At 41.5% G+C, this 21,267-nt stretch overlaps 1 protein-coding gene across 4 annotated transcripts in view; it reads right to left on the reverse strand.

Annotated features, from left to right (window-relative positions):
- pkp2 (plakophilin 2) overlaps positions 1–20,567 on the reverse strand; it is a 78,007-nt gene extending 57,440 nt beyond the window's left edge. For 3 of the 4 annotated variants that reach the window (XM_084330901.1, XM_084330902.1, XM_084330900.1), the window contains exon 1: positions 20,210–20,567. In XM_084330901.1, coding sequence (XP_084187027.1) covers positions 20,210–20,405 — 196 coding nt within the window. In that variant the 5' untranslated portion in view covers positions 20,406–20,567. The remainder of the gene's footprint in view (positions 1–20,209) is intronic. The other variant, XM_084330903.1, reaches the window with a different exon arrangement.
- Positions 20,568–21,267: the final 700 nt, after the last annotated feature.

A 21,267-nucleotide genomic window follows, 5' to 3' on the forward strand; every position in this document is an offset into this window, starting at 1 on the left:
ACCCCGCCACCCGCCATTTGCGGGCAGTTTTTACATTTGGCATGTGCCACTGAGAGGTCTGCCCGCCGTGTGACGGGTACCTTATAGTCATGTAAAAAAAAAAAACGCGACAGTCGCAGTGTTTGGCAACCCCGTCTCTCACGGCGCCAGGGTTTCCGTTAGAAACAATTGTTGCCGGTCTCCGTGACCGGCAAGATTTCAATCTACCGGACAAATGAGATTAATTCCGGTCATAGTTTATTGAGCTTTAAAACAATTGATAGGCAGGCTATATAAAGAATGTCATCCTCAAGGCATGTAGATTTATAATAGTATTACTTAAAACTAGGCTACTTTTGCGTATACAGTCATTAATATATTCCAAATAAAATAAGTCCCTCGATACTCCGTGCTGCTGCTGACTTGAAATAAAATAGACCGCGTATGTGGGCAGTCGGTCCGACACTAAACAGCAGTCTGTTATAATCACATTTTTATGAGCTAACGAATTCCGTTATATTGGACATTTGTATTAATTATATCAAGCGAAGAACTGAGAAAGCAGAGAGACGGCAACATTATCGTGGTTTGCGTGACGACTCTCTCCACCTCGCAACGACTTATTTGCAAAGAGTATGGCGCTGCAGAGCAGCTGATCCAGCTGTTATTGGCTCTTTTCTGGGAACCGCACAGCAGCGCCCCCCACCCAACATTGGCTGAAAATGGCTGAATTGGAGTACTGCTGGAATACTGCATTGGGCTGCTGGTGCTATGGCTCTGCAGCTTCACAAAAGTTCGCACACCCAGCACTAAGCTCTCGGTGACAACGTCGTTGTCATTATTAGAAGCAACGAGGAAACAAATGTAATGATCGTTTCGTTCATCGCATAGGCTATTTAATTTTAGCCTATTTTAATACAATTCAAATAATCAAATTGTGCTTAGACTCAGGGAATTATTTTCACCGGACATTAAGACCGGAGAGATGAAATATGTCGGACTTCAACAGATTTTGCCGGTCAAATACCGGTAATTACCGGCTAACGGAAACGCTGCACGGCGCGTCATCTCGTTGGCTTGTTTACCAACGTGACATCCGCGACACGCTCTTCTTCTGCTCTGTCTCTGCTCTCGCATGAGGGCATGCTGAATAGGGCCCAGCTGCAGCGCCGGAGAATCCATCTCGTTGGCTTGTTTACCAACGTGACATCCGCGACACGCTCTTCTTCTGCTCTGTCTCTGCTCTCGCATGAGGGCACGCTGAATAGGGCCCAGCTGCAGCGCCGGAGAATCCTTGCATGCTGAATGTAGAGTTTAAGGTCCAGCTGCAGCGCCGGAGAATCCTTGCTGGAGCTGGAGGCTACTCGAGTATACACACAGACAGTGGAGCTGTTTGCAGATAGCGAGCATTTTGACTTGTTGCGTGGTGGCGATGTTTTGCAGATAATACAACTACAAGTATGATTATATAATATATATATTTTATTAAAAAAAAATATTTGTATATAAAATACATTTATTTATTTTTTTAATCAAAAAAAATTTGGCAGGTAAGAAATATGCTTGGCGGGTAGATTCTTCCCATCTACCCGCCACTGGCCGGTGAGTCAAAAAGTTAATTTAGCTCCCTGCTTGTGTAGTGCTCCTTGAATGAGATCATCACAACACACACACCATTAATCAGGAGGACAAGAAACTCTGCATACATTTGTTTCACAATGAAAAGTGCTTTAGAAATCAAATGAATTATTATTATTGTAAATAACCCCATGAAAGGTTTATTATTTGTATGGGTAATTACCTGCTTCATATTTGTGATGTTACTGGTTTCAGTGTGTGCCTAAAGTTATCAATGTGTTGGGCCGTTTATAGCGATCTATGCCAATTAATGTTTATGTATATCCGGGACTTTTTTTTTATAAGAATTGAGAGGTATTTGTATATATGACCTTTATTTTGAAAACTGTTGCAACGCAACCTTATTTACATTTGCGCTTTTGACAGTGAAATGTTCAGTCCAACTTAGCTCGAAGGAAAGACTAATAAAAAAGGTTTAATTGACCCGTATGAGGCTCTTACGGTAGGACTTTGATTGTTTATAGAAGTGGAATGTAATACTATGCAAAACGAGAAATAAACAGTGATTTTACCAGCAGTAAAGTTGCAAGCCACTTTCATTTCATATATGGGGAACAGACAATTATTAGTGTAACTGAGGGGTACAATTCCCTGACTGTATTACTAGATATGATACTTACTACCACTACCTTTGTACTTAATATTCGGCCACCCAGTACTCGGCATAAATATATTATGATGAACACTGTCACGTAGATGAAACGGATCCAACACAAATGTACGAATTATAAATAGGTCTTTATTTCTACACAGCGATGGTGTGTAGAGCAAGCACTTAATCAAATCAATCACATTTATGAATGGGAATTAGTATGCACTTTTATGGCAAGAGTATTCGTCGGTATATCAATAGAGAATGTCCAATCTCTGAAGGCGCAGGTGGTACATATACGACCTGGAATAGTTAAGGAATAATAGCAATGATACTTTAATGATTATAGAACTGGATACACTAGGGGGGAATTCCGGTCGCTTGTAAGACAACTGGAGAAGGGGGGGGGGGGTAGAGTCTGGCTGTATCCGTCTGGCCGAGGGTATCCTGGGAGAACCCACGGTTGTGCGGCTCGGTGCCTCAGCGATCCTCGATCCACAGATGAAAGCAGTTGGACTCTCTGTGGGCCGGCTTCCTTCGGTCCACGATGGAGAGACGTGAAGCGACCTCGTCGTGTAGAGCGTCTCCTCACCTGTCGTCCTCTCCGGGGGGGGGGTCTCCAACACACGGCAGTGTTGGTCTTTATCCATAGAATAATCACTGTATACAAAGCATAATCCGTGCCTGGGAAGGCGGGCTGTCGTCGGTAGAATAATCCGGTATGCAGGTCCACTCGCTCGTCGGCTCTGGGGCTCCTCGGGTGCAGCCTCACATGGGGTCGGCCACCCTGGATAAGCAGCCAGTTCTCTGCCCGAAACGATGGGGTACTGACTACGATAGTATTCTCACCGCACGAAGCACTACATATGAATAGACTATTATTAGCTTAATAGACTACGTCCAACTCGACGATATAGTGCCAAATATGACTATTCAAATATTAATATACACGATGTCTCAATACCGATGGTAGGCCGAACTTGGCCTTACTCCCACACGTGGCGTCGCGGGGAGGCTTTACGTCTGTCACTCTATTGGAGGGTAAGAAACTGGACTAAAAAGGAAGTCCTACTTTAGTAGCGCAGTATATATACGCACTATGAACAAATAGTACCGTTAGTGGTGCGGTAGCCAGATTCCTACGCGGAACTAGGACTTGTTTGTGCATGTTGAGCGGTACGTTTGAACTGGGTCTGGGGGGTATGGCAGCCTGGCACCAAGGTCTCGACCAATAGTAGAATGGAGACTATTATGGGATGTTCAGTAGGCTAGAATGGATATTCAATGCATATTGTACAAGGAATATACAAGGGATATCAGGGAATATTAGAGAATATACAAATACAATTAAATATATATATATAAATAAATATATATATTCGGTTTAATCTGGCCCTTCACAACAATTAGTATTATCTTATTTGCATATTGTCTCATTATTAGATAGATAGATAGATAGGTTGATACTTTATTGATCCGCGGTGTCAATTTAAGTAGACAGAATTTCACGTCCTAATAGTGGGGTACTCACGTAATGCATGGCTGATCCTGAACGTTAGAAGTTTCCGTGTCCCCGTCAATCAATCATCACAATTTAGGGCTGACCTTCAAAGCTTTTTTTGGCAATCGAAGCTTCGGGGCCAAGCTTCGATTTTAATTCGAAGCTTCGAAAAAAAATAAAAAAAAATTAAATACAATTTTTTTTAAATTTTTTTTTAAATTTTTTTTTTTTTTTTTTATCTTATGTTGTGGGACTTGTACAGCACTTTCGTAAACGTTGTTGTTTTTAAATGTGCTCTATAAATAAAGTGAGTTGGATTAATTAATTAAGTAGCCCCTTTCGTGACTGACGCATCCAACAAGGTTTCACTCGGCTGTGTGATTTAATTCAAGGTGGATCGCTGTTGTCGTTTGAACAACTTCAGATTTCATGGGAACTACCAATCCCCCAAATCAAGAATGTTTAAGATGAATGAAGTAAGATTTAGATTATTTGAAATATGGCCTGTGTAGACTAAACTATGCACAGAATTATGTCAGTCTACAAGGTCCGGATTCTACATGGTCCGGCAATGTAGACCTTGTAGACTCCACTACAGACCAATTATCACTAGTGAATGTTCATGCATTTTTAAGAAGGGCAACTTCCACAAAAAAACAAAGAACTCACCAAAACATCTCAGTAGCACCTTATCTAAATGTTATATTTCATATATGGAGATTCATATTTATTTATGTATTGCATGCATTTCTACATTTTATTTCCTATTTTGTTTATTCATCCCAGTATCTTTCTTTCTTATGTGTGGAATTCTACAAGGTGCGCGCACACACACACACACCTACACACACACCTACACACACACACACACACACACTTACATTTAGTCATTTAGCTGACGCTTTTATCCAAAGCGACTTACAAGTTCTGTACGACAAGACAGCTAGAATGGTACAACTCTATCAGCTGAGTAACAATGTTCATCAAAGTGTTGCGTGTTACAGTGTAGGTTAGTTTATTAGGACAAGTGCATGACAGTAAGGTTAGTCACGGTTAGATTTTTTTTTTTTATATCATTTCAGATAATGGTTGAAGAAGTGAGTCTTTAGTCGACGGCGAAAGATTGGACGGGATTCGGCTGTCCTAACTGGGATGGGTAGTTCACACACACACACACACACACACACACACACACACACACACACACACACACACACACACACACACACACACACACACACACACACACACACACACACACACACACACACACACACACACACACACACACACACACACACACACACACACACACACACACACACACACACACACACACACACACACACACACACACACACACACACACACACACACACACACACACACACACACACACACACACACACACACACACACACACACACACACACACACACACACACACACACACACACACACACACACACACACACACACACACACACACACACACACACACACACACACACACACACACACACACACACACACACACACACACACACACACACACACACACACACACACACACACACACACACACACACACACACACACACACACACACACACACACACACACACACACACACACACACACACACACACACACACACACACACACACACACACACACACACACACACACACACACACACACACACACACACACACACACACACACACACACACACACACACACACACACACACACACACACACACACACACACACACACACACACACACACACACACACACACACACACACACACACACACACACACACACACACACACACACACACACACACACACACACACACACACACACACACACACACACACACACACACACACACTAGGGGTGGGACGATACATCGATCCAGATCGATACATCGATGTAATTATCAACAATCGAATCGGATCGATGCGATGTAATAAGATCGATTCATATCGATACTCTTATTTTGAAAATCCTGTGGCGAGTCTCATATCTGCCCAAGAACAACAGCAGTAGCTCCGTGTGTGTAGATGTTACAGCATAGCATTCTCCCTTTCTGTGTGCGTGTGTGTGTGCGCGCGTCTTTGGAAAGACAAGATGAGGTCAGAGGAGTTTGATGTTTAAATGTTATTTAAACATAAACAATATAATACATAATAAATGTAGGCCTATACATGATCATGCAACATCAACAAATTGTTGTAGGAACGGTTTGGGAGAGGGAGGTTGTGAGTTTTGAGTTCCAAAAAATGTAGCTTAAAGTTTAAAGCTCAATATATAAAAACGTGGCACTTTACAGTGAACAGGAGGTCTATTTGTATTAAAAACAATAGATTGATTTTCCTTTAAATGTCTGGAAGAGCTCAAAAATACAAATGTCAAATGATATTTTCATTACCTTTTTTTTGTTGATCTAAATGTTACCGATTGTGTTAAATGGGCATATGATATCATCTCATATCGATCGCAGGCACCTGAATCTAATCGTATCGTATTGTATCGTGAGAGACTTTGTGATATCGGCAAATATCGTATCGTTGTCCAAAGAATCGATATCATATCGTATCATGATGAAACTGGTGATTCCCACCCCTAACACACACACACACACACACACACACACACACACACACACACACACACACACACACACACACACACACACACACACACACACACACACACACACACACACACACACACACACACACACACACACACACACACACACACACAAATCGAAGTAAAAAAAAAAAAATATTGAAAAATTTTTTTTGAAAAAAAATATTTTTATTTTTTTTAAACTTCGATTTTTTTTTAATGTTCGAAGCTTGTGCCATCGAATCGAACGTTCGAAGCTTCGAAGCATTTAAGACAGCCCTACATCACATCATCACGTCAATCATCATCATCTTATCATCTCTCCACATCGGACGTGGTTGTCATAAAATGGACTGATATCCATTATCCACTCCGTTGTTCTTGCGGAGCAAGAGCCATATTATTATTTAAAGCCAAGGAAGCGGCCACATTCAGTTTCGTTTCGCTAGGAATTATGGGATTTGGTGTTGGATGTATAGACTACGCAGACAGGGACATGGTCTTTAATCGCACGATAGACTACAAGTACATATAGCGTGACCCAGATTCACTCCACAAAAATCTTTTTTTCACTCAGGCTACCGCAGTAAGTTCATTCATTGCCGACTAGGCCTGCCACGATAACACATTTTGCTGGGCGATTAATTGCCACCGAAAATATCGCGATAAGCGATATTATTGCGACCGGTTAGAGAATTTTTTTTTTGAGAAATTTATTTCCCAAAACTTTTATTTTGAAGCCCACCGCTCCGTCTTTTCCGGTGTTTTAGACTTTTATTTTGAAGCCCACCGACCGGACCGGAAGTATTGTTGTAATTATCAGGTACTTTTTTAGTCCCTGCTCTGTCGTGGTTCCAAGCGAGTGAGATGCATGCATCTTATTGGTAGAAGTGGTACCAGAAAAGTCACGTGAAACACTGCAGACCACTGATTGGTCAGAATAGAGACGCGTCGCTCGTTGGATAGTCTGAGGGAGTCTGAACCAAAACAGAACGCCGCATAGGATTTCATAATCATTATGTTTGCAGCAGGCACAAGTGCAATAAACAAAGGATACAGTCACTGTGTATTCTGCCTCATTTATTGATTAAACAAAACCGACATCAACACAATTTGCCACCGAGCGGAGAGTTTAGTCTCGCAAAAAGATCGCTGACTTGTTAAGGCTTGTTGTTAGGTTAGGTGCTAATGTTGTGCTAGCGTTTTAGCATGGCTATCGTACATAGCGTGATCAATATAACTCGCTATTGATTGTTTGTATGAGTAACGTTAATGCTAGTAGAATAGACACAATGAGGGGTAACGTTAGCCCCACGGAGCAACTGTGCTGTGCTCTGTAGTAAAGCCAGCGGCCCGCCTCCCAACACGGACAGTGACTGAGAAGGGGCACTGGTTCCGCCTCAAACAAACGCGCAAATACAGTAGCAATTAATCGCGCCCGTCAAAATCATTGCATTCATTTTAATTATCGCGGCAATTAATCGATTTATTGCTTATCGCGGCAGGCCTATTGCCGACAGATTCTTTCATAGCACCACGACATTGTGTCGCACTGTACAGCCTTGGTTGTAGGCTAATGTTTAAAAAAAATTATCCAATTTGTATGGATTAATTTAGGAGTGAAATGCGAATGAAGGGTTGAAATCTCTACTCGCAACGTTGCTACCAGATATAATATTTCAATCGCAACGGCCAAATTAAGGGGCAATTTGCGACGAGATCGTCGCAGTGTACAGCCCTGGATACTCTTATTTTGAAAAACCCTTAGCAACTCCGCGAGTCATATGATATCCGCCCACTCAGTGTTGTTTCTTGAAAACAGAGCAGCGTTGTAAACAGAGCAGCGTTAACACAGCAGTGCGCCTACAGACGCGAAATAAGTCTGTGATGTTTTTTTTCTTCTCACAACGAGTCCAATGCAGCTACATGCTTTGCACCGTCGCCATTCCTTTATGCCCACATCGCCCGAAATTAACGTTTATGTACCAATCACTACAACGTTAACGTCAGCTAACAAGCTAATCCTGATGATCAGATGAGGCAGAGCCACAGTGAACAGCACTGAGGAAAGGGAAATGGGGGGGGGGGGGCACTCTCCCCTTCCCTGTGTGTGTGTGTGTGCGTGCGTTTGGAGAGACGACGGAGTCACTAGTCAGGACTCAGGACAGGAGTATATTATAGTAAACTGAGGATTACTGAGGATGGACAGATAATGTTGATATTCAAATATAAAAAATGTTGAGAGTGGAAGTTTGAAGACAGACTACAATATGATGCGGGGGTGGTGAGTTGAAACAGTGTGTGTGTGTGTGTCCCGACCCCACTTCTATGTTTCAATAAATTATTTGCATTTAAACTATTAACGCCGACTCATTCCTTCAGTCTAGGGCTGTCTTAAATACTTCGAAGCTTCGTTCGATGGCACAAGCTTCAAACATTAAAAAATAAATCGAAGTTTAAAAAAAAAAAATTATAATAATAATATAAATAAAAATCACGTTTTTTTTTCAAAATTTTTATTTTATTTTTATTTTTACTTCGGTGTGTGTCAGGGTTTCCGTTAGAATTTTTTTTTGCAGGTCTGAGTGTCCGGTAGATTTCAATCCACCGGACAAATGGGATAAATTCCGGTCAGAGTTTATTGAGCTTAAAAACAATTGATAGGCCTATATAAAGAATGACATCATCAAGGCATTTAAAATATTTTAACTTAAAACTAGGCTACTTTTGCGTATATACAGTCATTAATATATTCCAAATAAAATAAGTCCCTCGAGACTTCGTGCTGCTGCCGACTTGAGGTGTCGGTGGGCAGTCTGCCCGACCTTAATAAACAGCAGTCTGTTATAATCACATTTTTATGAGCTAACGAATTCCGTTATATTGGACATTTGTATTAATTATATCAAGCGGAAGAACTGAGAAATTTGGCAGAGAGAGACGGCAACATTATCGTGGGTTTGCGCCGTGATGTATATCTCCACCTCCCAACGACTTGGTGCTGCTCATAATGTCCGGTGAAAATAATTCCCTCTAAGCACAATTTGATTATTTGAATTGTATTAAAATAGGCTAAAATTAAATAGCCTATGCGATGAACGAAACAATCATTACATTTGTCGTTGCTTCACCAAGCAGCCGGTCTAATAATGACATCATGTTGTCAGCGCGAGCTGGCTGCTGATATATTTACGTGAAGCATGGAGCAGGCAGAGCAGAGCAGCGGTGTCAGCAGCGCCCCCACCCAACAGCTGAATTGCCAATGGCTGAATTGGAGTACTGCACCCTGCCAAGCCATGCTTCTCGCAAATATATCAGCAGCCAGCTCGCGCTGACAAAAGGATGTCATTATTAGACCGGCTGCTTGGTGAAGCAACGACAAATGTAATGATTGTTTCGTTAATCGCATAGGCTATTTAATTTTAGCCTATTTTAATACAATTCAAATAATCTAATTGTGTTTAGAGGGAATTATTTTCACCGGACATTATGACCGGAGAGATTAAATATGTCGGACTTCAACAGATTTTGCCGGTCAAATACCGGTAATTACCGGCTAACGGAAACGCTGGTGTGTGTGTGTGTGTGTGTGTGTGTGTGTGTGTGTGTGTGTGTGTGTGTGTGTGTGTGTGTGTGTGTGTGTGTGTGTGTGTGTGTGTGTGTGTGTGTGTGTGTGTGTGTGCATGGGGCCATTGGGTGGGGCCGGGGGACAAATACACTGGAGGAAAGTAACCCAGCTCAGCACTGCCCAAATTATATCATCACTATTGCCTGTTTGAAGGATATCATCCTCAAACACATATACACCACCTAGACGCCTATTCTCAGTCCTTGACCCACAATGGTGGAATGAACTACCCACCCCAGTTAGGACAGCCGAATCCCATCCAATCTTTTGCCGTCGACTAAAGACGCACTTCTTCAACCATTATCTGAAATAAAATTAAAAAAATTAAATAAAAAAATCTAACCCTAACTAACCTTACTGTCATGCACTTGTCCTAATAAACTAACCTACACTGTAACACGCAACACTTTGATGAATATTGTTACTCAGCTGATAGAGTTGTATCCTTCCTGATGACCTGTCGTACAGAACTTGTAAGTCGCGTTGGATAAAAGCGTCAGCTAAATGACTAAATGTAAATGTGAATGTAAATGCCTTGTAGAATTCCACACATAAGAAAGAAAGATACTGGGATGAATAAGCAAAATAGGAAATAAAATGTAGAAATGCATGCAATACATAAATAAATATGAATCTCCATATATGAAATAGAACATTTAGATAAGGTGCTACTGAGATGTTTTGGTGAGTTCTTTGTTTTTTTGTGGAAGTAGCCCTTCTTATAGCCCTTCTTAAAAATGCATGAACATTCACTGATAATTGGTCTGTAGTGGAGTCTACAAGGTCTACATTGCCGGACCATGTAGAATCCGGACCTTGTAGACTGACATAATTCTGTGCATAGTTTAGTCTACACAGGCCATATTTCAAATAATCAAAATCTTACTTCATTCATCTTAAACATTCTTGATTTGGGGGATTGGTAGTTCCCATGAAATCTGAAGTTGTTCAAACGACAACAGCGATCCACCTTGAATTAAATCACACTGTGTTGGCTGCGTCACAGTCACGAAAGGGGCTACTTAATTCATTAATCCAATCCACTTTATTTATAGAGCACATTTAAAAACAACAAAGTTTACCAAAGTGCTGTACAAGTCCCACAACATAATAAAAAAAAAAAAAAAAAAAATCTCGAAGCTTCGAATTAAAATCGAAGCTCGGCCCCGAAGCTTCGATTGCCAAAAAATAATTCGAAGGTCAGCCCTACTTCAGTCCACTCAAAATTATGCTAATATTCCTTATGTTGTTTATGATATTAATTGAAAATAGCATATGAGAGTATTATATGTAATAATAACACATGGCGATATACTAAAAAGCTATTTATAATTTTTGGCTAGTAAAAAATCTGCCCGGCTGGTACTTTTAAAAATCTACCAGCCCAGGGCTGTACGCTAAGCTTTTTCACTAGGGGCACACTTGCCCCTAAATGAGAAATTTAGGGGCAAAAAATATTTTTTTAGGGGCACATTTTTAAATAACAATTTTACCATTATTTATATCGATTGTTTTTTATTTAAAAAAAAAAGAAATTTATTTTATATAATATTTCTTTTTAATAAAATATATATATTATATAATCATACTTGTAGTTGTATTATCTGCGAGACATCGCCACCACGCAACAAGTCTAAATGCTCGCTATATGCAACCAGCTCCACTGTCTGTGTGTACCGAGTAGCCTCCAGCTACGGCCAGGATTCTCCGGAGCTGCAGCTGGGCCCTATACTGTAGCCTCCAGCTACGGCCAGGATTCTCCGGCGCTGCAGCTGGTCCCTTTTGACTATATTCAGCGTGCCCTCAGCTCGAATACGCATCGACTCAGTGTTATAAGACATTGATATCAGGACGGAGCTATCTGAACTATTTAGTTTAATGGGACGTTTCGTTTTGAACAGTAAGCTAACGCAAGCTGTGTTTACAACAGCCACGGGTGCGAGAGGGCTGGAGGAGGAGCAGACGCCGCAGCTCTCTCCGTGTGTCTGAGTTCAGTTCAGTTCGGCTCACTATAGGAGGTCGAACAACGCGTCGAAAATATGAAGCAATACTAACTTTACTTTTCTTCATAGCTAAGTCAGCCAGTCTATCAGAGTGAGTGCTCAGTCGATTGTTCCCGCTGATCATACCTGCTGAGTGCTCACTGCTCAGCTCGCGTGAGTGACGTCATCGCGTCATCACACGCCTTGGATAATTTAGGAGTGAAATGCGAATCCAAGGCTTGAAAGCACTACTCGCAAGCCCGCCCCCAGATAATATTTACCAATCGCAACGGCCAATTAAAGGGGCAATTCGCAACGATATCATCGCAGTGTACAGCCCTGCAGCCAAATGGCTGGTAAGTCAAAAAGTTAAGTTTGTTCCCTGATTGCCCGCCACACGGCGGGCTGACCTCTCAGTGGGAGGCGCCAAACGTAAAAACTGAGCGCCAATGGCGGGTGGCGGGCTTTAGTTTCGCCCCCTGAGTGTTGTGTATGATCACAACGGTGTTCACGCTTTACGGTAATGTTGCGACAGTGCTGTGAAAATACCGTAAAGCGTTGTGACGATAGTGTGTGTTGTTGTTGTGTGTAGGATGCTGCGGGCTAACTGCTACCATTCTGAGAGCTTAACGTTAGCACTAGATGCTGCGGGCTAACTGCTACCATTCTGAGAGCTTAACGTTAGCACTAGATGCTGCGGGCTAACTGCTACCATTCTGAGAGCGTAACGTTAGCACTAGATGCTGCGGGCGAACTGCTACCATTCTGAGAGCTTAACGTTAGCACTAGATGCTGCGGGCTAACTGCTACCATTCTGATAGCTTAACGTTAGCACTAGATGCTGCGGGCTAACTGCTACCATTCTGAGGGCTTAACGTTAGCACTACAGTAGATGCTGCAGGAGGACTGCTACCATTCTGAGAGCTTAACGTTAGCACTAGATGCTGCGGGCGAACTGGCCATCTCCGTGATTTGTTTACTTGGTAACACGGGTTGCCACTAGGGATGGGTACCTTTCACATTTGAACCGATACCGGTACCGGTACCTGTGAATCGATACCGGTACCCAACGGTACCTTCTTTCGGTACTTTAGTCTCAAGAAATTTTATTTACCTACCTCAGTCGTAAAAAAAAATCCAAACTTCAAATAACTACAATTTCGACTGTTTTCGGCTTGTCATTGCTCCGACTGCTTTGTTGTTGAATCAAGTCAAATCCTAGGTAAGCATATATTGTGCGTGTGAACGTTGACATGAAAATAAAAAAGTAAAAAAATAAATAAATAAAGTAAAATAAAAAATAATAAAAAAAATATATATATATTTTTTCCGGTTTCTCACTTGATTCGATACTCGGTAGTACCGACGTGTTTCGGTTCGGTGCCTCAAAAGTACCGAATTCGGTACCCATCCCTAGTTGCCCCCCCCCCCCCCCCCCCCCCGCTGATGATAATGAAAGTCATACTGTCATATACCGTATACCGGGGTATTAGGTAATCAAGGTGTAACGGTATGAAAAAAGTCATACCGCCCAAGCCTAAAGGCCTCTGCATGTTACAGAAACTTCAAAGCAACTGCAACACAACATCGACAAAGCAACGGTGTTTTAGACACTCTGCCTTTATGCTTCTGCAACATCGACGCGCAAAGTTAGTTTAACTAAAGTTAGTTTAGGTTCGTGTTAACGTTAGATAATGTACAAAATGAACGTATTTCCGGTGATTTTAGACGTCGCTCTTTTATTTTGAAAACCCCCGACCGGAAGTGTTATAGTGTCTGTTGCTAGCAGCTTAACTTTCTGTGCTTTTCGAGCTAACGTTACCGTAACATTATTAGTTTCCAATGGAGAGGACCTCGGCTCACATGCAGCTCAAACTACCTATTGGAATAAATTAATTGATTGATGTTTAACTTGTCCCTGTGTGTGTCCAGTCATTTCGACTAGCAAACGTTGTATTTAACGTTACCTCAGGACGGATACCATTGTATTTACTTGGTTAGCTATGTAGCTAATGTGGATAGCATTTTGAATAGACCCAATGCTAGCTGGCTGGCTACAGCTTTATTTACTAAATTATGGAGGCTTTTTAAACGTCAAGGTAAGAGAGGATTTGTCATGATCAACTGAAGGCGTATGCTATGGAACAATTATGTGCTTGGGTTTTCAGAAAAAGGTGAGCTATGTGATGCTAATTATTTAGCGTCAACGCTGGAAACAACAATGGAGGACGATATTCTCTGCGGGACTAATATTATTCTATGACAGCCCCGCCCCCATTCGCTAACCAACCAATCACTGCTACGCAATATCAACGCAACGGTTGTTTAGGTTAGATTTGAGGGACATGTACGCAATGTCCAAGCAACACAGTCTACAAGACCCTCTAAAACAACCGCGCTGAAATCGCGCCGATGTTGTGTTGCAGTTGCTCTGAAGTTTCTGTAGCATGCAGAGGCCTTAACACTGATGACACACTGCTGTTACACTTCTAATACACTGATGATACACTGCTGTTACACTTCTAATACACTGATGACACACTGCTGTTACACTTCCAAACACTGATGACACACTGCTGTTACACTTCCAATACACTGATGACACACTGCTGTTACACTTCCAATACACTGATGACACACTGCTGTTACACTTCCAATACACTGATGACACACTGCTGTTACACTTCCAATACACTGATGACACACTGCTGTTACACTGCCAATCCTCCCAGGTGTTGGACTCCTAATTCACTTCCATTCATTTTGAGGACCAAGTCTACATAGTAGGGGTGGACGGTATAAACGGTATACGGTATAAACGGTATGAATTTGCTCTACGGTATGGATTTTGACTATACCGTATAACCGGTAGTGCAGCTCTAAAATAGCAATGACGTCATGTAACCACAGCGCGACTATTTCACTCGCATTTGCCCCTAAAAATAGATAGAATTAGTCATAGATAATAGATATGTGCGAACTAGAAAAAGTTATTTAGGAGGCTTCGCGCAGTGGGCGTGCCAGCCCCTCCCGCACGCATGTCTCTTCGGTTCAAATAACAAACTCAGCAAGACCGACGGCTTCTCAGTTACAGTGGGTGACAATATTGTCACAAGGAAAGATGAAATTACCTACCTGGGGTCCATCCTAGAGGCTAATCTCTCCTGTGACAAAATGGCATCCAATGTAATAAAAAAAGTCAACCAACGAACTCGATTCTTGTACCGGATCTCCTCTCTGGTAAACAAGAACACCCTGAAGACTCTGGCAGGAGCACTCATTCAGGGGTACTACGACTATGCTTGCACCTCATGGTACCAAAGCACCTCAAAGGCGCTAAAAACAAAATTACAAACATCTCAAAACAAACTGGTCAGACTACTGCTTGACCTTACTCCTAGAACCCACCTCACCCCTGCCCACTTCGACAACCTAGGATGGCTTAGAGTAGACGACAGAGTACAACAACTTGCAATGGGCCTGGTCTACAAGATACACTACACGACCAAGGTACCCATGTACATGTCAAAATACTTCCCAAAGGTCAGTGAATACCACGATCACAACACCAGAGGGAGCTCCACAAATCATGTCAAACCCAGATTCGGCTCAAATAAGGGACTAAACACGTTTCGCAATTATGCCACATCAATGTGGAACGCCCTACCCAAAGCTGTAAAGGAATGTGGATCACTACCCACTTTCAAAACCTCTCTCAAGGGACACCTACGGGAGACTGCAATTCAACACTGGCCCCTGTAAATATCCTAACCCAATCATTCCAACCCCCTCCAATGTACAGTCATTTACCTAGTATGGTTTTGTCAATAGTTCAATGTACAATTGTGTTTGTTTGTACAGTGTCTCCTCCCCCCCCCCCTCAATGTACAGTGTTACTTGTTTATACAGTATGCCCCCCGCCCCCCCCCCCCCCCCCAACCACCTCCAATGTAAATTACCCAGTATGGTTGTCAATATCCCAATGTACCCAACCCCCCCCACCCAACCTCCAATGTACAGCTTCTACGTCAAATGTATATACTCCCTTTTCTTGACTCCTTCTGTATCACAAACAGTACTGTATTTGCAAATCTGGTATGTCATAAATGTATAGATGTAGCAGTACTGACTATCTGTATGTCATGTATGTCATATATGTCTATATGAATTGAAAATGGGGGACCCTGATGGAAACAAGACAAACGTCTTTCTCAGGTCTGCATCCCCTTAACAATTGTATGTATTGAGCCGTACTGTATTGTACCCATTCTACAATCTGTTAAATAAAGTTTTCATTCATTCATTCATTCATGTAAACACGGGTCTACTAGTAGTCTAGTGGGACGGGACGTCTCCCTGAGCTAACGTTAGCTTAGCTACCGTTACAAAATGACCCAGTCAACTATTCACTTTTAGTTTAATACATGATGAGGCATTGTCTAACCGAACGGTATCTAGTCGGCCAGCTACCGATAGCTCCTGACATCAACAAACGCTCCATCAAGTCTAGTAGAGTAGACGTGTATGATAGCTCCGTTAGCCGTTAGCTCACGTTAACGCAAATTAGTTCACCGTTCAAAACGAAATGTCCCATTGAACTAAATAATTCACTGAGGCGTTGTATTAACGTTATATATCCGGCTAGCAGTAGCTACAGATAGCTCCTGATATCAATGTCTTATAACACTGATTCGATGCGTATTCGAGCTGAGGGCCAGCTAACGTTATAGTACCAATACAATAGGGTCCAGGTGCAGCGCCGGAGAATCCTGGCCGTAGCTCTGCTCGAGGCTACTAGAGTATAGGTCCAGGTGCAGCTCTGGAGAATCCTGGCCGTAGCTGGAGGCTACTAGAGTACACACAGACAGTGGAGCTTGTTGCGTGGTGGCGATGTCTCGCAGATAATACAAGTACAAGTCTAATTATATAATATATATATTTTATAAAAAAAAAAAAAATTATATAAAATAAAATAAAAAAATTATCAAAAACGATGATACCGTGATATATACCGTTACCGTCTATGCTTCAAATTATACCGTGATATAAATTTTAGACCATACCGTCCACCCCTACTACATAGCATAATACCTTGGTTTTCTGCCAACTTATACTGAGGGTAAGATGAATTTTTGTTGGTGCTACAATCATACAGATGACAGATCATATCTTTATCGGACCGCTGAAGGGTTCTCTGTCCTCAGACAGTTTCAAAGGAAAAAGGTTTGCGATTTCAATAAATGTTATTGTGCCACTGCCAACATGTTTGATGTTTCAGAGACTCCTTCAGGACACTCCTAGATAATATGATTACTATCATTTAGCAGACAACCCTAAAGCAAATAACAAGATATGTGTACACTTTAGTTATTACTTTTACAAATTAACATTTATTCACTTTCAGTTTCTTTTTTACTTGTATGTTGAACAGACAGAAGGCTGGCAGGTCAGGATCTCAGAACTAAGACTGTGTGTCAAAACCAAACTGGGCTTCATCGTTAGACCTCACTGACTGATGATGTAGGGCTGTCCTCATTCAAGTTCAAGTTTCTTTATTAGAAATACAGAATACTTTTGTATGAAATGCTTCTTTCTGTTTTGCTCCTGAGAGTGTGCTAGATGAAATAGATAATTAAAAATAAAATAATTATAATAAGTATAAAATAGAAAGTAAAATACGTAAACAAGTGTAAACAAAACAAAAATTTTCAATACATTAGAACTCACTGACTGAAGTAGGACTGTCCTCATTAGAACTCACTGACTGAAGTAAGTAGGACTGTCCTCATTAGAACTCACTGACTGACTGAAGTAGGACTGTCCTCATTAGAACTCACTGACTGAAGTAGGACTGTCCTCATTAGAACTCACTGACTGAAGTAGGACTGTCCTCATTAGAACTCACTGACTGATGAAGGACTGTCCTCATTAGAACTCACTGACTGATGAAGGACTGTCCTCATTAGAACTCACTGACTGAAGTAGGTATGGAAAATGTTTTTTTACAATCCCATTTTACGGCAATAAAAATGATTGGAATGAGATGAACAGACTGAAAACGTTATCTTATTAGATAAAACAGATCATACTGTATATATATATTTGTATTGCAGATGTTAACAAAGTCTTCCGTTGGGGACATAATTTGCAGTTGAAAATGGTAATAAATCGCAATATATCACAATATCGTGAAATTGTAATATTGTGTCTCTAGTATTGTGATAATATCATATCGTAGGGTCTCTCTGGTGATTCCCACCCCTAGATGTAAGGTTGTTATCCTCAACTATAGAGACATTCTTAGTCAATTAGTTGATTTAATCAGCTAATCTGTAAAATGTAACTACTGTATATTGGAACGTAGTTTGCCACCGATTGTCTATGAGCTGCATCGGCCAATACACTGATGATACACTGACAATACACTGACAATACACTGACGATACACTGACAATACACTGCTGACACACTGACAATACACTGACAATACACTGACACACTGCCGATACACTGACAATACACTGATGATACACTGACAATACACTGACAACACTGCTGACACACTGCCAATACACTGACACAATGACGATACACTGCCAATACACTGATGCGTTGCCAATAAAATAGTTGTTTTGTTTTGTTATAGCAGATGGTATAGCAGTATTATAGGTCTGTTTACATTACAGGTGGTAAAGCAGCATTATAGGTCAGTTTACATTGCAGATGATATATCAGCAGTATTATAGGTCAGTTTACATTACAGATCATGGACGGCATAGCAGTATTCTAGGTCCGTTTATATTACAGATGGTATGATAATCATACACATAATTTATATCATTGGAAAGCCCTATTGTTAGCTTCAAAATGGTACCAAATATGCAAGTTCATGTTCAGGGATTTTCGAAATGGGCCTGGGTAGGAGCAGGAGGGATTAATGTATTCTCCTATTCGGTCATAATGTTGGAGTGGTTCTCTACTTAATGAAGTATACTCTCCTCTTGTGTGTTAATGTTGGAGTGGTTCTCTACTGAACTATTCTCCTCTCCTTCCTTCTCAATGACAGAAGGAATAAAACAAGCTCAGAAAATGGACTTATCAATTGAATTGTGCGCATTGATGCAGAATCATAGCCTTCCTACTGTCTCAATAAAGAACCTTCTCTCCTGTGTCTCTCCTACTCAGTCTCCCTCTCAGCCTTCATACTGTCTCAATAAACAACCTTCTCTCCTGTGTCAGTGTGTCTCTCTCAGCCTTCCCGTTCCCTCTCTCATAATATTAATAATAATAACATTAAGAATGAACAACACATTTAAGACGTCTACATTTTAAATGAAATAATCTCATGTTATGTCAAATGTGTATGTCAAGATTAGGGGAAGTAACAACGTTTCCTATCGACTCACACAAGCCTTTGTCCTAAACACATAACCCAAAGGCCCTCAGAGATGCCTTTAGTATTTGGGGACAGTGTACTGTTACAAGAGAAGTCAAAGGAACCAGTCGAACTGGTACGGAATAAAGCCTGACCAATATGAAACATTATATGCATGAAACAACATAATTATGTCTCATCAAGTTAATACAATAAGTCTTACATCCGTCGTGTTATTCAATATTCTAAGCCAGGTATTTGTTTGAGTATAGGCTACTAGTCTAGTTGAACTGCATGTTACTATTTGGCACACAGTAGGCCTGAAATTAGATCGACATCGACTCACACTTTCTTAATAATGTATAGAGGATTGACACCTCCTTCTGAAAGGCAGGCTGGAAAAGGCGAGGTGAGAGAATTCTCAATGTGAAACTAGTTTTCTCACGGTTGAGTCAGTCACCTCAGTGTGGATGAAACAGTCAAACCCTGTCGAACAGACCAGCTGGGGACTGAGCAGCCTTCATTCCTATACAAGTTAACAAAACAGTACGTATTCAATCTAAATACAGCTTATACTGTGCCGACCTCTACCAAACTAAACAGAGACACGGTGGGACATGGTAGTCACAGCTATGGGTAGTAGGACATGTATAGCCCTTTGTTTTGGTGTTATCAGCTGTGAGCATAATGGAAAGGTTCGCATCCACTTAAAATTCCAAGCCTTTTTTTTCTCCTCAAAAATGGAGAAACTGGATAAGATAAGTGTATCCGAATAGGTGTAGATACATACACAGATAAAGCAACAGTTTCGGGCTAAGACAAGACGGGATACAGGCTAATAAAGGTGTATTATTATTATTATTTTGTTACCATTGGATGTAGTTCTCTTTCCTCTGCGAGCGAGGGTGAGTTGAACTTGTTGCTTTACGCGGAAGCTCCGGTCATTTGCGTTGCCTTTAGACGGTGATGTGATGCTCTCTTCAGGTGGCAAAGCCAGACTAGTGTCCTCCACCACGAAGAAGGAGTCCTGAGCAGGTAAAACAGACTTAAAGAACACCTCGTCCATTCTGGAGCCCCAATAACTCAACAACAACAACACGCGTCGGAACGGTTTGGAACAAACAGGCCATTCAGAGACTTCAGTCCTTAACGTTACTTTGTCATTTGAAATATCCAGAGTCTAGTAGTATCGTGTTGTTGCACCTTGCACCCAGCCTGCAGCCAGCGGACATACTGGCTACTGTGTCTGTTTGAGGGTGTGGCATCATTGTGACGTCACCTGTCGTCTCTTTTTTTACGCGCGGGGACAAGTGCTCCACCTTCTGGCTCGAGAGTACTCTAGTCTAGGGGCATCGTCAGGTTATTTTGGTGACGTGTGGTGACTCATAACCTCCTGACTACTACTACTGCTTACTGCTGCTGCTACTACAGTACTACTAGTAGTATTACTACTACTACTGCTGAATGAATGAATGAATGAATGAATGAATGAATGAATGAATGAATGAAAACTTTATTTAACAGATTGCAGAATGGGTACAGTACGGCTCAATACACACAATTGTTAAGGCTTGCAGACCAGAGAAATATGTTTGTCTTGTTTACATCAGGGTCCCTCATTTTCATTTCATATTGACATTTATGACATACACAGCATACATGACATTTATGGCATAGGGACATATTGGACATTTACGGCGGCCAGTTTCTAACTGCAGCCTCCCGTAGGTTATCTTTAAGAGTGGTTTTGAATGTGGATAGGGATTCACATTCCTTTACAGCTTTGGATAGGGTGTTCCACATTGATGTGGCATAATTGCGAAACGTGTTTAGTCCCTTGTTTGAGCCGAATCTGGGTTTAACATGATTTGTTGAGCTTCCTCTGGTGTTGTGGTCGTGGTATTCACTGACCTTTGGGAAGTATTTTG

The sequence above is a fragment of the Notolepis coatsorum genome, assembly GCF_963971535.1.
Source record: "Notolepis coatsorum genome assembly, chromosome: 15".
In the NCBI taxonomy this organism is placed as follows: Eukaryota; Metazoa; Chordata; class Actinopteri; order Aulopiformes; family Paralepididae; genus Notolepis; species Notolepis coatsorum.